The 24,193-nt window shown below is 36.5% G+C and overlaps 3 protein-coding genes across 3 annotated transcripts; 1 reads left to right on the top strand and 2 right to left on the bottom strand.

Moving 5' to 3' along the window:
- Positions 1-8,043: 8,043 nt before the first annotated feature.
- LOC136775223 (piggyBac transposable element-derived protein 4-like) lies at positions 8,044-9,054 on the bottom strand. Its single transcript, XM_066729798.1, has one exon. It carries the CDS (start codon positions 9,052-9,054, stop codon positions 8,044-8,046), a length of 1,011 nt encoding a protein of 336 aa, XP_066585895.1.
- Positions 9,055-18,508: 9,454 nt separating this feature from the next.
- On the bottom strand, positions 18,509-19,270 carry LOC136775222 (piggyBac transposable element-derived protein 4-like). Its single transcript, XM_066729796.1, has one exon. It carries the CDS (start codon positions 19,268-19,270, stop codon positions 18,509-18,511), a length of 762 nt encoding a protein of 253 aa, XP_066585893.1.
- Positions 19,271-21,469: 2,199 nt separating this feature from the next.
- Positions 21,470-23,220, top strand: LOC136775221 (SCAN domain-containing protein 3-like). Its single transcript, XM_066729795.1, has 2 exons — positions 21,470-21,630; positions 21,684-23,220. Exons 1-2 carry the CDS (start codon positions 21,470-21,472, stop codon positions 23,218-23,220), a joined length of 1,698 nt encoding a protein of 565 aa, XP_066585892.1.
- The last annotated feature ends 973 nt before the right edge of the window (positions 23,221-24,193 follow it).

The following is a 24,193-nucleotide window of genomic DNA, read 5'->3' as shown; positions in this document are numbered from 1 at the left end:
TTCGATGACTGTACGTGATAGCTTAATGAGAGAATTGTTTGAATATAGTGAGAAGCTAACTCACTATTACCTAAAATGTAACATTCTTGAGGAAAAATTTACAACTCTAATGAAAAAAATCGATGAAATTGATGAAATTGGTATAAGAATCGATAAATTGATTGATAAAGTCGATCATAATGATTATAAATTGGATCGAAAAGACAAGGAATTACGAAATGATATGATTGTTGGATTGAAAACTGTTGTGGAATATTTCTCTAATCAGCTGGCAAAAAAAGATTTTGCAAATGAGAAGAATAGAGAAGACGATATAAATTATGCCTTGAAGAAACTTATACTACCGCCAGTGCTTGATGACCTGCTGTAAACATAACACGTAGTGGAATAATTATGAGTAGTGAGGAGAAGAAGCAATTGGTAGAAGAGTTGCATGTGCCTGCCAGACGGAACTTTTTACGTAGACGGGTAATAATACGAGGCTTCGATGACCTCTGGCAAGCAGACCTGGTAGACATGAGAAACTATGCAGACGCAGGCTACCACTACATTCTCACAGTTATTGATGCATTGTCGAAATATGGCTGGGCAATAGCCCTGAAAACCAAGTCAGGCAAGGAAGTGACAGCTGCATTGCTGAAAATCCTGAAGAGTGGGAGATGTCCGAAAAATCTACAGACCGACGATGGCAAGGAATTTTATAATAGTGATTTCCAATCGCTTATGAAAAAGCATGGAATAAATCATTACTCAACATACAGTGTATTGAAAGCAACCATAGTCGAGCGTTGGAATCGAACGTTGAAGACAGAAATGTGGAAAGGATTTACGTTGAATGGAAATTACAAGTGGAGAGCTATGCTACAACAACTGGTTGACAAATACAATTCAAGAAAACATCGTACTATAGGAATGCGTCCAGCCGATGTGAAACCTGAACATGCTAATAAGCTCTTAGCAACAGTATTCAGTAATATAAAGATCGTTGGTCGTGCCAAGTTCAAAGTCGGTGATTTTGTACGAATCAGTAAATATAAGAATGTATTTGCAAAAGGCTACACACCAAATTGGACAACTGAAATATTTGAAATTATAAAAGTGCAGAAAACAAATCCTGTTACATATTTACTAAGGGATTCTAGTGGTACAGATATATATGGTGGATTCTACGAATATGAACTTTTAAAAACTGCTAATCCTAATGTATATCTAGTTGAGAAGGTATTACGTAAGAAGGGCGACAAAGCCTTTGTAAAGTGGTTAGGATTCGATAATACACATAATTCATGGATAAATAAAAACAATATTTTGTAATATACAATTTGTTAATAAAGAAGCAATTATTTAATCTTCATTTAAATCTACTTTACTTAATTCTATTTCATTTATCCTATAATGACCCCATGGTAGAGTTGATACAGTACCTTGTACAATATAGCGCTTATCATCATGTGGACTGAGAGAAATTTTTTGCTGTACAATTGAATAAACATTATGCAATTTTGAATTAATTAAATTTTGATTATGGATATGAACAGTAAAATTTTGTAAGCAGTCTCTATAATCTTCAAACGTTATTTTTCTAGCGATAACGCAACTCTTAACGCCCTTAGCTTTTTTAAAAATTTTATCTTGTATTTTAAATGTATACATTTTCGATCTCAGCCCAATAAACTCAGTCATAATTCTCCCGTTATTCTCATCTTTCATCAAACCAGGCACTTTTTTATTTACTAGAGGTAAATTATACTGGTTATTAGGCGAATAATCACTAGTATCGAATCTTGAAATATTTTCTCTCATGATCGTGTAAATGTCATCGCTTTCGATACTGTATATCAAACTATCTGCATCGGTATACAATGCTCTACATTTACTACCAAACGTTGGAAGCATATATTCATAATGGAATTCGTATAAACATGTTTTTGAAATATCTAGAATACTCATACCTACATATATAGGTTTATCAAATTTCGCCGTTAATTTTTTTAATTCTATCGCAACCAAATTTTCGTTGAATATGGCGCTACTGTGAAAATTTGGTTGGGATATCAATGCTTCTGCTCCATATCTTCCTTCCCACTTACTAACTAGACTCACATCAACTCTATTTCTTACATTTTCCATCGTCTTACCGAACACTGCATTGTTCATTAGTTTGAAAAGATTTTTCTCAAACTCATTTTTAGATGCAGCTCGCAAACGTGTGTTTAAGTCTATATATTTGTTTAGCCATGCAGATTTGCTGGAATCTTAATCCGCGATGGATACGTTTCAGTACCATTCCATGACGAATACATTGTTGTAAAGCCCGATAATGTATAACATAACGCTCCTTATTTTCGACAGTTGCAAGTAGCTTTTTCTGTCGTGCTCCGGGCGGAGCCTCACGTACCGGACAAAATGGCAAGTCAGAGTGATTATCATGAAGTACGCTTGGATACTCCAAGTCTACCTCTAAAATAAAACCCTCAGATGAATCTATAGGTATGCTAGAGATATCAAAGTTGTTAGTATCTTCAATCCAGCGAAATCCATGAGTAGGTAGAGCTTGACACATTGCCCATCCGTATAGATTATTTACATCATAGTACATTAAATATTTGCTTGGTTTTGTTGAGTCATAATCATTCATATACCGATTGTTTGCTTTTTCATAGCGTTGAGAGCACTGACTCAAACCACCACGTATTCCGCGTTCTACGAAAAGCAACATTTCAACATCAGTGAAAAGTTCCAATTTTATTCTAGTATATTTAAGCATTGCATCCCAAGTGAAGCCTGGGAGTGTAAAATAATGTGCAGGATCCAAATTATAATTTTCCATGCAGCTATCGCGAAAATTTTCAAAAACGTCTGTCAGTATTAATACGTCAGTTTTTAAATAGAGATCGCTGTACTCCCCAAGTGTTTGTATTTGAAAATTGATCCATACCTCCTTAGCATGATTATATGCCTCTTCACTAATATCACTGTCAGTTAATTTGTTATAGAATAACTTGCGAGGCGGTAAAGCATTTTCTTCCAGACGATTCAGATTATCTACGTAATCATAAGGAAAAATACCTTTTCTTGTTAGTAGATTAAATTGTTCCGTATTTAAATTCGAAAATTCTGACTCTAAGTTTTTCAATTGAGATCTCTCCAAGTATGAGCTCAATTTGTCTAAACTTGATGCAAGAAATTTAAATGAATCAATAAATCTGAGCTGAATATTATATTTTCGTATGTATTTTGTAAATGAAATATACTTTTCCTTATGTACAGGTAGCAGGTATACTGAACCCTCATACATGTTAGCGATCGCATTGAAGATGAAATGTGCATCGTAATTAGATAAATTATGAAAAATTACTGGAATAACGTGCGAATCTTTATAGTTTAAATTACAATTGTTGTGAGAGGGTCCTCTATATTTACCTGTTAAATGATCATGATCGCGAACACGTATTTGATTTGGAAGAAATGGCTTTTTACATATATGACAGTCGGGATCACTGTTATGACGAAAATTTTCGCTAATACTTAGCGTTCTCATAGGCACTACAGTCTTTAGTTTTTCGCTCGCTATGCTAGCAATTTTATCGAGTTCTCGCACAAACCATTCTATACACTCGAGTCCACGATATGATTTATAGGTTGAGAGCGATGAATCACGAACGCTTTTAAAATAATATCCTACACTAAAGGGTAAATGTTTTTGATAAATACTACTATTACCGCTCGTTTCATTCACTTTCTCTAATAAACATTCAATGTCTGCATATACGACTAATGGGGTCCTCTCATTGTTCTTGTCATTTTTAAAGGACACCCAACGGTCCTCTTCAGGTAGCAGTTTACGGACGTTTATATTGAGCTGACTGCAATCACGTTTATGAGATTGAAGTTTATCCTCATTGAAGAAATAGTGTAAACATCTAAGAGAAAAATCATATTAGTATATAAACATTAAATAAAATTATATTAAAATATAAACAGTATAACATACCAATTACAAATAAGATGAGATTGTTTTTTTCGAGTCAGTTGTTTCTTTAGCAAGCGAGAAAGATTCGTGATACATAAAAAATGTGCTGCACCTTGATGTTCGAGAAGAAGAAGATTCGCATGTCTCGATTTCTCACATTTTGTGAGTTGAAGAGGTGCAATAATTTTATTCTTCTGCCCTTCCTGCTCATCCACCATGGTGAAAACATTAATCGACACATCATTATCTTCTTCAAATTTAGGTATCTGCCTTAATGTGGTTGGAAATGTTATACTTCTGAGGTTGAAAACAGATTTAAAATGGGGGTATGAAGATTGTCGTTGTGGGTTTTTAGTTGAAATAGTCGGATAGAGTGCAGCCGTTACAGCCCATGCAAAACATGTATTATCATCACTCTGTATGTTTATCACTGCATGTTTCTTCTTAATATATTTTGGAAGGTCGATTCCACAGCCTGCATGTAGTGGATTATAGTGATTAATATTCACAATTAAATTTAATATTTTTTCCAAAGCCCACCCACTATCACGCTCTTGAAATTCACCTAATTTTGTTAAAATTTTATCTATGACGTTTGTTTTATACCAATCACTAAAAGTATCAGTCTTGAATAAAATCACATTTTTTGTGGAAATATGTTTGATATCACTAATTTCCTTGCAAATAAATTGTCCGTTGAATATCATATTTATCTTAACAGCGCTTACTTTACTGAATACTTTGTTCATGTAGGATTGCAGCATTTCTGATGCTGCCAATAGATATTCATGTGGTTCGATATAATTAGTGTTTACTATCATACCACTACACATTCGACTTTTAAATGATGAATCAAGATCTTTCCAAATAAGCTTTTCCGCATTAATGCCCGCTCCAATTGAATTTTTATTTTTCGCCGCATGAAGAAGTAACTTTCGAATACATTTTATTTCTGCAAGATTTTTCTGTATAGCATCTGGAGTTGCATTCCGGTTGGATTCTCTCAAATCTCGAATATAATCACGACACTTGCAAACCCACTCGCGATAATCATGCTGAGTTCTTAAATCGGGATTCTTAAGAGCGTGATTTGAAGAATAACTTTTTTCTCTTGCTGCTCTGATTAATCGGCACTGTATCTGAGCAATTTCCGTAAATATTTTCTGCCTTGTCCCTATACGTGCATTGCGGCTAGCAACTCTCAATTTTTTAATGTAATCGCGACAATCACGTACCCACTCACGATATTCATCCTGGCTATTTAAAACTCTATTTAGAAGCGACATCGTAGTTCTTTCCGTTTAAATGATCAGCGTGAAACTAATGAAAAATCTTAGATGGAGAACCCTTCAAATAATCAGTCTCCGAGACACTTCAGTAACATAAATACTTTACGGATCAGGTTTCGCGTTGAAGTAAAAAGAATGCATTCAAGTTTAAAATATACATATATTCTAGATTTTTGATTCATACATATATTTCATATAATATACATTTCTCAGTGCGCATATACCTTCATGATTCATGCAAATAGGAAGTTGTGAATTATATAAACCATCTTCTAAATTATAATTTCCCCACACATATTCATCTACATTACTAATTTCTAAATCACAAATACTCTTTAACCAATTTAACTTTTCCACCCCTTTTACAAAAACCGTATCCTCATATACATATTTTTTTTATAATATCTTTATATTTATAATATGGTGAAAAACCATCCATCCAATTTAAGCCATGATGATTGAAAAAGATTGAACTGAAAAAGAAATTCCTTATTCATTGAAAATAATAATTCGTTGTTTTTTATAAAATATACTTACTCTGTTTTCTTTCTCTCCTCTTCACTTAACCAAGTATGTGGAAAGGGGGGTGAAAATAAAATATGATGCACTTTTAGTTCTTGTATAATTGCAAATTCTTTAACTATAAATGTCTTATCCATTAAATAGAATCCTTGAAAATCGACGAACGTTGGGATCATCATGTTAGCGTTTTTTATACTAAATTTATTACACTTTGCCTTTATTTTAAATATATTCTTTTTTTGTTTCTCTAAAGTTTTCCCCTTCTCTTCAAACCAAGTATTTCAATTCTCTCACTATCCTTAACTATTCACTCTTTGGACCAATGGTGTTTCTAAGAGTGTCTGGTTAGTCATCTCCCACCACAGATCAAATTTTTCACATCCCTTACAGCATTTAAAAAATCTTGAGAAGCGTGTAGGGTAGTCTTCAGTTCAGTTTAAGCCACAGAATCTTCAGCTCAGTTTTAGTCACAGAATCTTCAGGTACTCTGACATTATGCATCATTTAAGAGATATCACGCACATAATAGATGTGGATGGATTTATCGTTAATAAGAAGATAGTGTACAAAGAAGTGGCTATTAAAAATATATACTCTAACTTAACACATTATGGTGCGTTTAAAGTTTGTGGATCAATGAACACTTTAAGTATTGCTGACCGGAAAACTACATCTTTTGTGTTTAAAAATGTGCACGGAATTGCATATGGAAATACGGGAAATGAAAGATATTCACAAAATGAAATATATGATTTTCTAAAAATCATTGAATGTGACAGTGTGCAACCAGTGGTTGCATATAAAGGTGGACACTTCGAACGTGACTTATTAAATATAATGAATATTAATAATGTCAATTTAGAAAATTTTAATTGTCCAAAATTCGATTGCTTAATTGAATATATAAAAACAGACATTATTCCTTGTGAGCTGCATAAAATTAAAATTACGTGAAAAACACAAAAGCCTGTCCACTGTGTGAAACAGGAGGTAGATGTTTTCGCAAAGTGGGTGCGGAAACAAATAAAAGGTAAATATTAAAAATTAAGTTCGCAATTTACTTGATATTAATAAATTTTTTTTATGTTTCAGAAGCTGTTATTAGCTGAATGGGCTAAATATTATTGTATATTCGTTTTTATATAAGTTTCAATTGTATTAGTTTTTTATATAAGTTTCATGTTCGTTTTTAATTATATGATAAATGTTATTTAATAGTCTCTTTCTTTTCCCCTACTCCTATTTCCCTTAATTTAATCCGTAAAAGAAAAAAGAAAAAAAGAAAAAAAATCTACCTAGTGCTCAATGTTTAAGGAAAAATGTGAAATCAAGTTAAATGGCGGGTCTATAGTAGGAAAATAGTGGGAGGGTCTAAGATAAGTATGTGGGGGGAGAAAAGAGCCTCCGAGGGCAGGTCTAAGAAAAAAAAATGGCAGTCCGTAAGATGCTGAGGACCCCCCTAGCGGTGTAGCTGTTCCCCGTAATTTTCGTGATCGCCACCTAGTGGAGGAAATTGGAACTTTTTCCTCCACTAACTAAAATACAAAAAAAAGTTATCTGGGTAACTGCCAGGATAACTAACCATCCGGGCCCTAGGGTCATGGGAGAGGGGTAACCCTTAGGGAACTAGTGGACCCGTAGGATAACTAACCATCCGGGTCCTAGGGTCATGGGAGAGGGGGTAAGCCTTAGGGAACTAGTGGACCCGTAGGATAATTAACCATCCGGGCCCTAGGCTGATGGGAGAGGGGTGAGAGACTAAGAGAGAAAGAGAGGGTGAGAGGGATCTCTCTCTCTCTCTCTCACTCCCCATAGCCAAAGCATTTCCTCCGCACACCCGCACCCTCCTCATCACCCAATAAACCCTAGCTCTTAAGAAGACACTTCCCCCCGCACACCCGCACCCCCCTCACCTCCATGTCACAGGAACCCCCTAGCTACCACTACTCACGCTGGGTTTTAACCCCTTAGCCTACACGATATCTACCAATTGCGCGAGCTATAATACGCAAGAAATTCGTTCGCGCGCCGTGCCATTCAACTGTTCAGCCGTGTACCCGAACTGGCGCAAAGTGTATACTTTTCGTAACATATATATTTCAATGCAACGAAAGGAATTGTGAAATAATAAACAATGTTTAGGTACAAATAGTAATTTTAAGACGTCTAGGAAGTAATCATAATCAATTGATCAGTTGACAAAAATAATTTATTATTTCAAAGTAGATAATGAATCAATAACATTTAGAATAATGAAAATTAATAGTCTTCAACTGTATGATATCTTTCAAAACAATGAGGTACATGTAACGCAACGCGACAGTTCTTACATTCCCACGTAGTTTCACATCTTTTCTTATGTTTGGTACAGACTTTGCAAGCTCTCGTTGGATTTTTTTTCAATGGCGTGGGATCAATATGTTTCGGAAAGTGACCCCAATTTTGCGCCTGTAGCCTCATTGGTATATCCCCGTTCGATACTGGTTCTGGTCTATTATAATTTTGTAATGGCACGGTTTGTAATATTCCTTCAGCTATTCGAAGCCTGTACTCAGTGTAATTCTGTTTCTTTCCCATAATGGTTTTGTTGTACAGAATATATGAATTCAAAAGGGCCATATCGCACATGTAAAAAAAGATTTTTCGGTACCCCTTCATGAATTTTCTCATAATAGGGAAACTCGCTAATACCTGATCCTGGCGATCAATACCAATCATTCCCATATTATAATCTATAACACATTTTGGCTTCAAAATAGGGCTTAGATGACTTCTGTTTTGCGAAATCATTTCTGCACTTTCGTGCTTTGTTGAAAGTATATGGACGTCTCGTCTATCTTTCCATTTCACCGCTAGTATGCCATTGCAACTTCTTATTATACAGTCTCCTTTTTTCAATTTTGCTTTACCAAAATCTCCCGGCATATTTTTTCTGTTGGAACGTACTGTCCCAAGAACGTTTGTTCCATTTCTAACCAAAGTTAGAAACAATTTCGGCGAAGAATACCAGTTATCTATATATAAGTTATGTCCTTTATCTAGTACTGATTGCAATAACTCCATCACAACAGTTTCAGATGCACTGTATTCAAGACTTGTCTTATCGTTTCCTGAATATATTTTAAAATTATAGCAGTAACCCGATGATGACTCGCAGAGTTTATAAAATTTAATTCCAAACCTCGCCCTTTTTGAAGGATTGAATTGTTTAGAAGACATACGTCCCTTAAATTTCATCAGTGATTCATCGATCGCGATATTTTCTTCCATTACATTGTTATGTACATAGAATAAACATACATAACTCATTGCTATTATAAGCACTATATAATTAATATTATTAATATTATTATCATTTAAAGATATAATTAATAACTCTAAATCTATCATGATTATATTAAAATATCAATAGCCTCATTGTAAAGGAGAGATACTCCTAAAAGCGACAAATTCCTAAATGTAATACGAAGCGCCAGACGCAGCTCGTTCACACAGTCGCCAAGGCTAAGTCCCGACACGTGGCAAAATGCACTTCGACGGCAGTCGAATGTTCTAGAACAATGACGCATTTGACCATTGGGACCCGCAAATGTTACCATATAAGGTGATGTTTGACGCTGCACTTTGAGGGTAGGAGCCCCAAACGTGCAGCCCCAAAAATCAGTTCGAGTCAAAAGCTAGAAGGAACAAGTCGAGTCTCCTAGGACCTTCAGTCCTCTTATCTCTTAAACTTATCCAGGCAATCCTTTGTCTCTTAAAACTATAATTATCTAGCTCATAGCTCTGATTATCAATTTGTATAAAAAGAAACATTGTAAATCAAACGTCAATAAACTTTATTATACAAAAGAATTTCGAGTTTGTCGTGAATCAGCGATTGAACCACAACAAACTGGTGGCAGCGGTGGGATCCGTTGACTGGTGAAGATCAAACCTACATAAATCTTCATCCCAAGGAAAATCAAGAAAATTCTATTTCTTCGATCGACCAACCTCTACAAGGACGAACCGACGTGGACGATCATCGATACTCAACGAGACATCCGCCAACTTCGCCTTTCTCAGCAACGGAGCGACAAACCCACAACTTCGAGGTTCACCCCGCATACTACCTCACGACTACAAGAAATCAACGACTGGAAACCAGCAGAACTTGCAGCCAGCCAACCAGTGAAAATGAGCTTTTGGTGAGTACGGTACCAATCATATCAGTAGCAATTTTAATTGTGAACTTTGTAACCGCGAGCCCATAGCGTTCGTAGTACTAAATTTCTTCCATGTACCGTAATCCCGATAATTTAGACCGAACTCAATCTGAACCCAGCTTAACTCCCGCGACACATAGTGTACCTCGACCAAATCGTGTTTCAATCTCCCGAGAGATAGACAGTTGCATCTCTCAATTAGGGAATAGAACTTTGCGTACTCTTAGGGAAACCGACGAAGGAACCCCATTTCGAAACGTAAATACGCGAAGACGGAATAGACTAACTATGGCTCACCGTGGCAACGCGAATAACGACGCCCCAGATTTAGACCATAGTTACACCGCGGAACGTCCCCCTATCAGAATAGAAGACGCACCAACAAACACGATTCCACTTGACGAAAGCGTACCTCCTAGCGCCATAGATGCTGAAATTAGAAGATTACACCACAGCATAAGGCCCCGCGATATTAGCATAATGGAAGAAGAAAACGCGAGACTGAGAGACGAACTCTCCAGGTTACGACAAAATTTTAATAGGTTCCCCTCGAGGACCTCCACGGCAAGACCGACACAAAGAACATCGTATGTGACTCCATGCGAAAGACCTCGATACGCGCCAGATCTAGACGATGAGGAAGAAGAAGAACCTCACCACGGATATGCTTCCCTACACGTAACTCTTGGAAGAATTCCAAAGTATAAAGGAGACCCAGACGAGCTAGAACCGTTTGTGAATTCCATAATTATGGCAAACCAAAATCTACACCCGTTAGATAGAGACGAATTTCTACGGCAGGTTAGATTCACTATACTAAGAGGCAAAGCTTATACCGAAACTAAGCACAAAGTAATCGAAAATATCGAGCAACTAATACGAGAATTAGAAGAAGCATTCAAACCCCGACGGTCTACCGCGACCCTTCAAAATAGTTTAAATCGATGCCGGCAAGGAAAAGATGAATCGGTACGATCCTATGCTTCTCGACTAGAAGACATATTATCAGGTTTGAAAGAAAGATGCATCACGCCAGCAAATGACCCGGCTAAAAACGAAGCCATAGAGGAATTGTTAACGCAACAAGCGAAACATCAGTTCATAAAAGGATTGAATTTTAAACTCCAAGTTATGGTAGCATCTTGCGAGCGTGCAACTCTAAGAGAATCAATTGCTATCGCAATCGATCGTGAATCCTTGACTCGCTCCGACGAAGAGTACAGAACTCAACAGGGCTCGACCCATAGCAGACGCGATAACCAAGGACAACAACGATCCTCCGGACAACGGAATAATTCGCACCTCCATTGCAAACGCTGCGATAGGAAAGGACATGTAGCCGAAAAGTGCTACGCGCGACTTAGCAACGCAAAACGGACTCAGAGTCACTCATCTTCCGTTAACAAAGTATCCACCTCTTGCAATTATTGCAAAAAACCAGGACACACCGTCCAAGAGTGCCGCACATTAAAAGCAAAGCGAGAAAGAGAAGCTCAGCAGAATGCAAATAATTCAGAGCAACCAATTAACGAAAACCTGAATCGACCAACACCTGTAGGAAATTTAACCGCTAATATGGTATTATGTACTCCCATAAAAAATCTGATCGAAGTACAAGCCGCTGAATTCATACGACCAGCAACCTTACTCTTCGATACTGGAGCCGATGTCTCCATAATTAAAATAAAAGTCCTGCGCAAGGAAACGATAGCTGACAAAACCCCGATTACGCTAACAGGAATAAGTGGAACACCTGTAAAGACGCTTGGATCAGTTTACCTACACGTAAAAGTCGGAAAATACACTATAGCCCATAAATTTCAAATAGTACCAGACACCTTTTCGCTAATAGCCGACGGACTAATCGGTATGGATTTCTGGAAAAGAAACAGTTTCCATTATGAAAAGGACGTGTCCTTGACGATGCTGGGACACACCTGGCCAATGAAACAAGTAGTATCACGCACGGTATCACTAAAACCGAGATCCCAAACATTAGTAGCCGCGTTAACAGATAGTAAACAAGACGGCATTGTAAACGGACACCAAATACTACCTGGAGTGTATATAGGTAACTGTGCCACTAGGCCAACCAACTCTACCTGCTGCGTCAGCATCTTGAACATCACGGAGAAAGAACTAGAGATACCCTTGCCTACAGTTGTGTTAGAAGATATTCCGAGTCCACCGACTCAGGGCGACGACCCTTCTGTACCCATAACAGTATACGCTGTAAATAATTGCGCCAGCGATCGACTCGCCCGGCTAAAGTCTCAATTAGAACTAAATCATTTAAATCGGGAAGAATTGCGCACTCTAACAGAAATCTGTGAGGAATACAATGATATATTTCACTTAGAAGGTGACAAACTCCTCACCACTGAAGCGGTAAAACACACTATTACCTTGGTAGAAAATACCAAGCCTATCTTCAAGAAACCCTATAGGTTACCTGAAAAGCATAAACAGGAAATTGATAAACAAATTTCTCAGCTAGAAGCTGACGGAATAGTACGGCCGAGCCGAAGCCAGTGGAACGCGCCACTGCTCGTGGTACCCAAGAAACCCGATGCACAAGGAAATATAAAAATGCGCATCGTCGTAGATTTTCGCAAGCTAAACGAAGCTACTATAGGTGATGCCTACCCATTGCCAAACATCACCGAAATATTGGACCAACTAGGCCACTCGAAATATTTCACCACCCTTGACCTAGCCTCTGGATTTCACCAGATAGGCATGGCTGAAGAAGACAAGGAAAAAACAGCCTTCTCCACACCCCTAGGGCACTACGAGTACAACCGCATGCCCTTTGGATTGAAAAACGCGCCAGCTACGTTTCAACGTTTAATGAACACCGTATTATCCGGACTCCAAGGGATCCAATGTTTCGTTTACCTTGACGACATAGTAATTCACGCCCCTACTCTAATAGAGCACAATAAAAGACTAAAACAAGTGTTCATTCGATTGCGTGAAAATACTCTAAAGCTGCAACCGGAAAAATGCCGTTTCCTTCGCAAGGAAACTTGCTACCTGGGTCATATAATTACGGACAAAGGCATCTCTCCAGACCCAACTAAAATAGAAGCTGTAAAAAATTTTCCAGCACCCAAGAGCGTAAAGGACGTACAATCCTTTTTAGGCCTAGCAGGCTATTACCGAAGGTTCATTGACCATTTTGCTGACCTGTCGAAACCCATGACGAACCTATTAAAGAAAGGAGTGAAGTTCAACTGGACCTCCCTAGAACAATCATCATTTGAAAATCTAAAGGAAAGATTGACTACTGCACCACTTTTACAGTATCCAGACTTTCATCTTCCTTTCATTCTGACCACGGACGCCTCCAATAAAGCAATAGGAGCCGTGATATCGCAAGGCGAGGTAGGCAAAGACCTCCCCGTTGCTTACGCCAGCAGAACGCTTAACAAGGCCGAAGTAAACTACAGCACCACGGAAAAAGAATTAGCAGCTATAGTTTGGGCTGTACAAAATTTTCGACCTTACTTATATGGTACTAGATTTACCATCATCACCGATCATCAACCACTTACTTGGCTTTTCAATGTAGAAAACCCAGGCTCCAGATTGATGCGTTGGAGATTAAAGCTAGCCGAGTACGATTACGAAATTAGATACAAACCAGGTACTCAGAATACAAACGCAGATGCGCTAAGTCGTATATACGTGACCACGCGCTCAAGAGCACGGCAAGCCGCCCCAAGGCCAACCGACTCAGACGAAGATGCAACCTCAGCTAACTCCGACGCCGAGGAAAAAACAGCTGATGAGAAGTCATCAACCTATACTCCCACAATGATAAACCAAATCCTTTACGAGTATCACGATACTCCCTTCGGAGGACATGAAGGCGTAAATAGAACCCTGCAGAGAATTAAAATTAGACACGTTTGGCCAAATATGAAAAAGGACATTGAAGAATACATAAAAAAATGTGACAAGTGCCAGCGCAATAAAACAGGCAACGTGAAACGTGCACCAATGCAGATAACAGACACGCCAGTAGAACCCTTCGAAAAGGTCGCCCTAGATATAATAGGACCATACCCTGCGACCAAACAAGGAAATAAGTATGCCTTAACCTTCCAAGACCTTTTCACAAGGTACAGCATAGCCCTACCAATTCAAGACCAGTCAGCCTCTACTGTGGCACGACTATTCGTTGAAAGGATCATTTTTTCTTACGGGCTACCCCAAAAGGTTTTAACTGACCAGGGCACTAACTTTCTAAGTAACCTCTTTAAGGACGTCTGTAAGCTATTAAAAATTGACAAAATACAGACCACGGCATACCACCCACAGTCGAATGGTGCGCTAGAAAGGTCGCACCGAACATTGGCGTCGTACTTAAAAAACTTTGTCAACGAAGATTTAGATAACTGGGACGAATGGTTACCCTACGCCATGTTCACCTATAACACTACGCCATACACAGCTACAGGCCGAACGCCTTTTTCACTGCTATTCGGACGCGAGGTTGAATTACCGACCACGCTCAAATATCCGCCGCAACCTACGTATACATTTGAAGATTATTATAACGAGCTTCGCGAAAGAATTCGCTCAACAGGTAACGTCATGAAGGACCAATTAATACGGGAAAAGGAAAAATCGAAGATCTATTATGATCACAATACTCAAGAATCAAATTACGAAGTAGGAGACCAAGTATTGTTAAAGCGAGAAATGATTCGCGCTGGAAGACCAAAGAAACTGGAACCCCTATACGACGGTCCCTATACCATAACCGCAAAACTAAGCGAGCTAAATTATGAGTTAGCAGTGGGTAAAAAGAAAATCGTAACCCACGTCAATAGGCTAAAGCCTTATCACGTGTAGTTACCGACTCGACCACCCACACATACCATTCTCTCTTCACACTTTTCCCCATCAACCTAATCTACTTCCTACTATAATACTATCTTACAACTACCAATTACTATATATCACTACCACTAGAACTATCTAACTATACTAATAGTTTTTATAAAAAAAAAAAAATATATCAAAATCAATTCCTAAATACTTTCATTATAACTAATAAGATAAGCTCAATAAAAAAAAAAAAAAAAAAAAAACTATTTTTAATTTCTACGGTACCTACATAATTTTTCTTTCATATTATTATTAGAATTTTTATTATTTTTTTTTTCACCTTCCTTTCCTTTTTACCTTACTGTCCCTAAAAACTTAACTAATAGGAAAAGGTACTAAGACTAGAAATCAAATGGATACCTTTTAAAAATATTGAAATTTATTCAAGGGGAAAAGGTTTCTACAATCTCCTCACCTCCTCTTACAATTATTACAAGTTTTAGGACATAAATATAATTGTTCTTATTTTTTATATATATAAAAAAAAAAAAAAAATATAAATTTTTGTTTCTGGCTAAATTAAGCCATGATATTTGAGGACGTCCTTTTCCTCCAAGGGTGGGCCAGTCCACCCCTCGACCTGCTGGTTGGGGTACCCCCAGCCACGGTAGGGCTCCACCCCGGTGTACTGGAGCCACCTTATCCCAAACAGGTCGAAAACGACCCAAAAACAGTCCTCTAGGCAGTCGTAGTCCCACTCCTGGTCATTTTGGATGCGGTCGGACTTCCGGCACATCCTCCGGAACTGAACTGCACCCACGTTGAAAATTACGACTAAACAAAAAAAAAAGGGGGGGATAGAAACTACGAAATCAAAACTAATTAAAACAAAAAAGGAGAGAAAACGAAAATATAAGGATACTCACCATTGTCGAACTTGAGGAAAAGACGACGCCCCTGGCCGTCAATCTCTCCACGGTCGTACATGTCCCTCCGTTTGTACACTTGGACAGCCATTGCACAATAAACGCTGGGAAACTTTGAAACTTTTTCGGTCGAATCAAGACGAAATGAAATTCCCCGTACGGGAACCACTAATATATAGTGCATTCCCCACTTCACGCAAATTCACGCAAAAACGCTGACCCAATGTCTACGAACTAGACGCACCTTCGCGACCGACTAAAATAACTCCCATGTAGAAATAAAGCTTGTTTAAATTTTACATATTAAAATTCCAAAATTAACCAAACATACCCTTTATTATAGGTGCATGCTGACCCTTATGGTCATAACGATCCACAGAAGCTCCCAGCAAGTCCAAAATATTCCCATCAAAGGTCAACCGGGACTATTCTATGAAAAATTCGGCACGGTCAATTTTTATAAAGAGAAATGGAAATTAGTGATAACTACCGACATAGTAGAATACCGCCAAAGACTCGCGCAACTAAACAAATTCCTATACGACCACGCCCTTTGCTCCACACAAGAAGGAAAAAAAATCTGTAAACACTCCGTCATTGATACCGTCTACAAATTAGAGACAACCGAAAAAATCCTAGACGAAATAGATGAAGTAACGCTACATCAAGAAAGAAACAGACGAGGACTAGCAAACGGAGTAGGGTCAATCGGAAAAATTTTATTCGGAATAATGGACAGTAACGACGAAGAAGAAATAAATAAACATCTACAAAATTTAGATCAAACAGTAGAAACCAACAGATTAGCACTCCTAAAACAAATACAAATTATCGACCAAACCATAGAAACCTATAATAACACGATACAAAAAATAGATGCGAACGAAAAAATGCTGATGAAAGCAGCACGTGATCTAGAAGCCCAAGCGGACGAGCGAGAAGCTCTATATAACATTAATCTTACATCCGAAGAATTAATGATAGACACAGATCACTTATTAAATTTCGTGATAATGGCGAGCCAAGGAATAATAAACCCGAACATTATTCGATACACAAAAATTATCGAATACCTTAAAGATGCGATTCCTCACATCCCTCCTGGCACGCAATTCCCTTTTCCATTAGAAACACTAAACATCCATTTAATTTCCAAACTAATGCAACCCACAATTTATACCAAAACAAACAAACTAATTGTAGTACTCCATATACCTCTAATAACACCCAAAGAATTCGATCTTTTACAAATATATCCAATCCCTATTCAGAATTCTACAACATTACACTCCATAATAGATTTAAGAAAAGATTACATAGCGATAGATAGCATCGCTGAGCGATACACAGAATATACCGAAGACGAACTACGAAAATGTTACACGATAAAAGATAATTATTTCTGTCCAACGGATAAACCATCCAACAAAATAAAGACAATTAATCCATGCGAAATTGCATTATACTTAAAATACATAGATATAAATACGTGCGAGCATAAACTTATACATTTAGTGCAACCGATGCTAATTCCCATGAAAAACCAAGCTTCGTGGATATACTCCACACCGCGATTAGAAATTGTAGAAGTAATCTGCAAACAAAAACCTACTTATAATATAGAATTAATGGGCTCCGGAGTAATTAATTTATATAAAAATTGTATCCTAACAGCTACTGATTTTGTTTTGGAACCCGTACAAACCTCCAAGCCCAACAAACATAAGAACTATATCCCGCACTATAATTTCTCTTTGAGAGCCATAGATCCTGAAAACTACGTAGCAGCAATCAACACAACCAAAATTCCCAGGCTGCATAACATCTTGAACAAGGTCAACGACCTCAACACGCTCAGCATCCAGCTAAAACAGCTGAAAAAGGATGTACAAAACGAAAACCTAGGACAACACCACACCTATCAACATATGGCCATCTCATATTCTACTACAACGTTAATCATCATAGGATTAACCATTTACATAATCTGGCGATATCTTCACAGAAGACCAAAACCTAAGCCAAGAATCAGGTCAATACAGGCATTGGCATCCAATGCCATCGTAACAGATGACGTCGCCGCCCCAGCACCAGACAACGTTGTCCCGACGCACATGATTATCGTCACACCTGAGCAAGCGGCAAACATTCAATACGAACCCGATTATTAACCACCTACCCTCTTTTTCCAGGGGGGGAGGGGTGTTATGTACATAGAATAAACATACATAACTCATTGCTATTATAAGCACTATATAATTAATATTATTAATATTATTATCATTTAAAGATATAATTAATAACTCTAAATCTATCATGATTATATTAAAATATCAATAGCCTCATTGTAAAGGAGAGATACTCCTAAAAGCGACAAATTCCTAAATGTAATACGAAGCGCCAGACGCAGCTCGTTCACACAGTCGCCAAGGCTAAGTCCCGAAACGTGTCAAAATGCACTTCGACGGCAGTCGAATGTTCTAGAACAATGACGCATTTGACCATTGGGACCCGCAAATGTTACCATATAAGGTGATGTTTGACGCTGCACTTTGAGGGTAGGAGCCCCAAACGTGCAGCCCCAAAAATCAGTTCGAGTCAAAAGCTAGAAGGAACAAGTCGAGTCTCCTAGGACCTTCAGTCCTCTTATCTCTTAAACTTATCCAGGCAATCCTTTGTCTCTTAAAACTATAATTATCTAGCTCATAGCTCTGATTATCAATTTGTATAAAAAGAAACATTGTAAATCAAACGTCAATAAACTTTATTATACAAAAGAATTTCGAGTTTGTCGTGAATCAGCGATTGAACCACAACAACATATACGTCTTTAAATTTTTCATTAAAATAGTTTATCACAGGTGTCACTTTACGTAATTCATCACTGTTGTCAGCCGTATCGTTATTTGCAAAGTGGAGAAACCTAGTGATTTGTAAAAATCTTCTTAGTGGCATACATTTTCGGAATATGGGTGTTTCTATAATGGCTCTTTTAGACCAGTTCATCTGGATTTTCGGTTTCTTTACTTGAGCCATTATGATGCATAATGCAAAGTATATTTTAATTTCATTGCGATCTACCGGCATCCAAGTTTCATCCACTATCCTTTTTGTATGTGTATGGCTTTTTATTTTTTCTGCGTATCGATTCGTTTCCTGAACAATATTATCCCAAAACACATTGTCGAATATTATATTAAAAAAGTCTAACTCTCTTTTACTTCCACCTAATTGGTCTTGAATTGCTGCTGTTATGCCAGGTGTTTGTGTATACTTCCAGATTTTCGGCTTGTTATTTTTTTCTTCCCAAAACCATTGCGCTGGTAATTGCTGATAACTGCTGTCTTCATCATCGGAATCATCTTCAATTATTACTCTTCGTGGACGTTTTGTTACAGGAACAATAATATCACTGTCCTCACTATCATATTGAAAAGGATCTGTCGAATCAGAATCGGCAATAGTGCCACACTTCTCTTGACTACCATCACAATTAGATATCTTTCTTCTCGGCATGATGGGTATAAGAGTTTCTTAATTCTTTATACGAAGTTATATTTGAAACGTCTGACAGCAACGAAGCTTTACGGGCAACTAAAGTAAGAAATCATCCAGTTTCGTCAGAAACAAATGAAAAAAAAAACAAAATACTGACCTTACAATCAAAGGAAAAACATTCGATTGCGCTAACTGTTCGGTCTAATAATAACGCGTGGCATAGGATACACAAATTCCTCACCACGAGTCAGACTCGTGGCTTTTGTTTATGACACAAATTCTTTACCACGAGTCAGACTCGTGGTTTTCACTTATGGCACAAAGTCTTTACCACGAGTCAGACTCGTTGTTTTCGCTTATGGCACAAATTCTTTACCACGAGTCAGACTCGTGGCTATAGGCTAAAGGGTTAATTCGCGGCCGGTCAGCAACCTTTCGCATGTCTCCTTTGTAAGCGTCGCAATCATGGCAGTTGATTGGGACTACAGAGTGATAGTCCAGTCAAATGAACATTTCGAAATAATTTAATATACTAATTAATTGTTAATAGAAGAAACGTTTAGGACTAAAATATACTTTCTCCGTTAATATTTTTATTTTAAAGTAATTTTTGCTCGTTAATTTTTGGTTTAAAGTAATGGCAAAATCGCTGTAACAGCTACGAGTGCTAGTTGTCAGAGTTGTCACCTACTTATACTAATGACGGATGTTATAACGAAATAAAATAAATGCTATTCGATTATTTAGAAAAATTGATTTACTATGAGTCTACATGAAGGAACATATCACAATAAACTGCCTCGAGCCCAGTTCACATTCATTTATTCGCCTAGGCAACATTGTTTTTAAAGCCAGCATATTTATGTAATGGGTTCTTAAGTTTTTAATAAATATACGTGTCTTAGCGCTAATACCGATAAATAGCTTGCTTTTTGAACGCTCCTTACTGCAAAATATTAAATGTATTACTACAATAACATTCAATTTAGTCATAATTCACTCACGATTTGTCGTCAGCAATTCTCCGATTTTCATTCTATTATCATGACAGGAGCTCATAATATTATACAGTATGACGTCAAATATAAAATATAGTATGTCATTAATTGTATGTAAATATCACGATCTGAGCTCCTCATCATAATGACATAATAGACCATAGTGTTAATATTTTGTTTCAATGTAATCTCATCACAATATAAAACATTATAGGCTAAAACATAGATATTATATGTCTTAAGTAATCGTGATGTTTGGGACTTTGCTATGTAGGAAGTTTGTATAATGTGTTAGTTGATGCTCCCCCAGATTTAAAAATGTTGTGCTCGCGATTTCTATAATCTGCCACGTACAATTACATCTTTTAGAAAAGGCGTACGAGCAACAAAAATTATTATGATCTTATTATATGCCGTGATTACGAATGGAAACAAAAAAATGGTATAAATACGTACATGTAATACTTTTGTGTTATATTCCTGTAATTCCTTAAGCGGGTACAGTCAATCAACAGCCTCATTGGATAGTAGTGCAAGCTGATTTCCAAGTGTACAAAATATATATAATTTTTGTGGCTTATTGAATATACAAACGTAATAGTCTTGATGTTACTATTTGGACGTTTCTGTGTTAATTAAAATCGTGTATTGCTAAAAATTGTGAAATTCAAGAAAATAAGTTTTTTAATATTATTGAGAGTAATCACTGATATAATTGTTTTGTGGTGGCAGTGCTGGTATCAACTTTTAAAAAGACACCGCTGATCATACTATATAGCAATAAGTAAGTTAATTTTTCTATTTTGTTATTTTGAAAAAATAAGAGCCGCTACCACTTTTGTACTATTTATAGGTTATTATAACAATGAGCTCAACTAGACCGAAAACTTTTCAACATCAATGGTATGATGAGTTTCCTTCTTGGAGGGTTTGGTTGCGGAATGTACCCACAGATACCGAAAAGTATCACTGCATTGCCTGCAATGTTACTAACAAATGTGGTAAATCGAATATCAAGGACCATAGTAAAACCAAAAGTCATATAAAAAATATGGAAAAATTGAATGTCACAGAAGTGATTTATGAGAACGTAAATCCCCGTTCTTCTTTTAATGGACAGTTCTCTTTCAATGAAAGAGTTAGAGTCGCTGAAATTAAATTATCGACATTTTTTGTGGAATACAATATTCCGTTTATATATAGCGCACATTTGCTCAGCATGTTTCAAGATATAGGCAAAGAACCGGAGATTCTACAGTCTATGTTTCTAGGCAGAATGAAACTTACGAAGATTATTAATAACGTTACATGTCCTTACGAAACAGAACGAATCTCCGAAACACTGAGACATAATAAATTTTCAGTTTTGGTTGATGAAACGTCAGACATTACTAACGAAAAAAAATGACTCTTCTTACTCGATATGTGGATAGTGAATCTTTGTCCGTAAAGACTGATTTATTACAATTAATAAATTTTGATGCAAGCGATTGTTCCGCACAGAAAATTTTTACTGCATTTTACAACGAACTAATAAAAAAACAAATACCATTATCAAATATAATTGGCCTGGAATGTGATAATGCATCAGTAATGACTGGAAAAAATGAATCATTTCAAACGAAACTTTCTAAGTGGTCTCCGCGGTTGATTACTATACCATGCATTTGCCACTCATTTGCTCTAGTAGCCTCTAATGCATGTAAAGCTTTATCATTAGAATGTGGAAACTTTATAAAGAAATTGGTAGCTTTTATAAGAGGAAGCCCTAAACGGACTGCAATTTTCAAAGATTTCCAAAAATCTTTTACGGGCGAAACAAAGAATATATTAAAATATGCCGAGACCCGATGGCTATCGCGTTATGAATGTATCAAACGTATCCTAGAAGAATGGGATGTCTTACTGAAATTTCTATTAGAACAAACTTCAGAAAAAGTACTTCAAGCAGAGGAACTACTCATCATAATGGAAGATAGCAAGACAAGGGCCTATTTAATGTTTTTGGAACACATCCTTAATAAATTGAATTCATTTAACGCCTTTTTTCAAGCAAAAGAAACAAAAATTCAAAGATTATATCAAGCATCTTTGAAATGTTTAATATTTATGGCTACAAAATTTATAAAGTCGGCATTACTAAAGCTACAAATATTTTTACCTTACTTAAATAATATTGACTTTTCCAAAAAGGAAAATCAGTTGCCTATTGACGAAATAGATATCGGTTCTGATTGTGCAGAATATTTAGATCAAAAATTAATAGAAAATAAATTGAATGCAGATGAAGTGAAATTAATAAGGGAAAAATGTTTATCTTTTTTGATAACAGCGACAGAAGAAATTCGTGATCGTTTTCCAATTATGGATCCTTTTTTTAAAAATTTGAATATTTTAAATAGGGAAACAGCATTACTTGATGAGGACCGAGAAACAAGTTCTTTGCAGCTAATTCCCATTTGTCACCGTTTCGGTATATTTGAAGACGAAGGTATTAAGCAAGAGTGGATGTGTTTATATTCAAAGGAAAGTTCAGATATAAGAAATTATTGGTCCAAACTATCTTTTGATGATATGTGGAAAGCTATATGTTCTGCGACAACAGACAAATCCACATTCCGATATCCTAAATTAAGGTCATTATTGAATCTGGTCAGATCTCTGCCTCACTCAAACGCAGAGGCTGAAAGATGTTTTTCTATTATACCAGATTGTAAAACGAAGAAACGAAATACACTTGGGCATGATACGTTAAATTCTATCTGCGTTATTAAATACGCACTGATGACAAAAGAAGAATCCTCTTTTACAATGACTGTCACAAAGGATCATCTAAACTTAATGAGTAGTAATACTTTATATTTACCAACATCCAAAGAAAGAGAAAGCAATTTAAATTTACGTTCTCTTCATGATCTTGAGGATAGTGGTAATGATGAGAATGAATTTGATATTAATTATGATAAATAAGAAATCAAAATCTCATGGGAGTATTATTCAACTGACATTAATGTCATATTTTTGAAAATCTTAAATATTATTTCTTATGTTTGTTATTCATGAGTTGTAAAACAATTGAATTTTATTAAGTACTAAATTAATGTAATGTATAAATATTTATGAAATGTTGAAAGAAGAAATTTTCAAATAAATGGAAACCTAATGGAAAAAAAATTTTAAGAAATTTTATTTTTAATGCTGCCTATCATTCTCTTTCTGTATAAAAATATATTTATGCCAAAAGTCTGCATAAACTTTTATACAGCTTAGTACAAGTCAAGAAAAGTAAAAACATTGTTATTTTCTTGTGAAAGTGTTATATGACCAAAACACAACCTACTTTCATCCACAATAGACCTTATATTGATAATATGCCTTTAACTTATTAAATTCTTTCTAAGTAAGCCATTATTGCATCAGAAAGTTATCTTTTTGCTAAGCCAACACACTAAAGGAACAATACGATCTTAGGATTTCTTCAGAGTCAGGCAAGGCCACCTATGTTTACAAATGCATGTGTTGCCATACATACTGTATCAACAGTCTTTATGAAAATATCTAAATTAAAAATAAATTAGGAAAGAGTATTACATGAATACCTTTCCTAATATAGTAAGGTATGATGCTGCATTTTATATATTAAATACGGGCCTGGCCAACAAAAAAGTCAGTTGTGCTTCGATTCTCATCAAGAGCAGTCATCTTCTCTTAACTAATAAATCAGTATCATCAAACTTACAAGTCTGACTCCACTGTATGACTTTGGATCCTTCAACCTAAGTCACCTCAAGGGGTAACCCCTTCACTAATCAAGCAAGTGTACCAAACACGATTGACGCATTCGTCTCACCACCCTTCACCTCCTGGACGATATTTATTGAGAGAATTTTCAAAAACAATATTAAGCTAGTGGCATCAGTGGGAATCGTCAAACTTCACGAAC

Source organism: Prorops nasuta, unplaced genomic scaffold (assembly GCF_024137725.1).
Source record: "Prorops nasuta isolate Cenicafe-Biocafe unplaced genomic scaffold, Cenicafe_Pnas_1.2 PNAS00007, whole genome shotgun sequence".
Taxonomy (NCBI): domain Eukaryota; kingdom Metazoa; phylum Arthropoda; class Insecta; order Hymenoptera; family Bethylidae; genus Prorops; species Prorops nasuta.
Note: the sequence above shows the minus strand (reverse complement) of the source record. Positions and strands in the feature narration are given on the sequence as shown.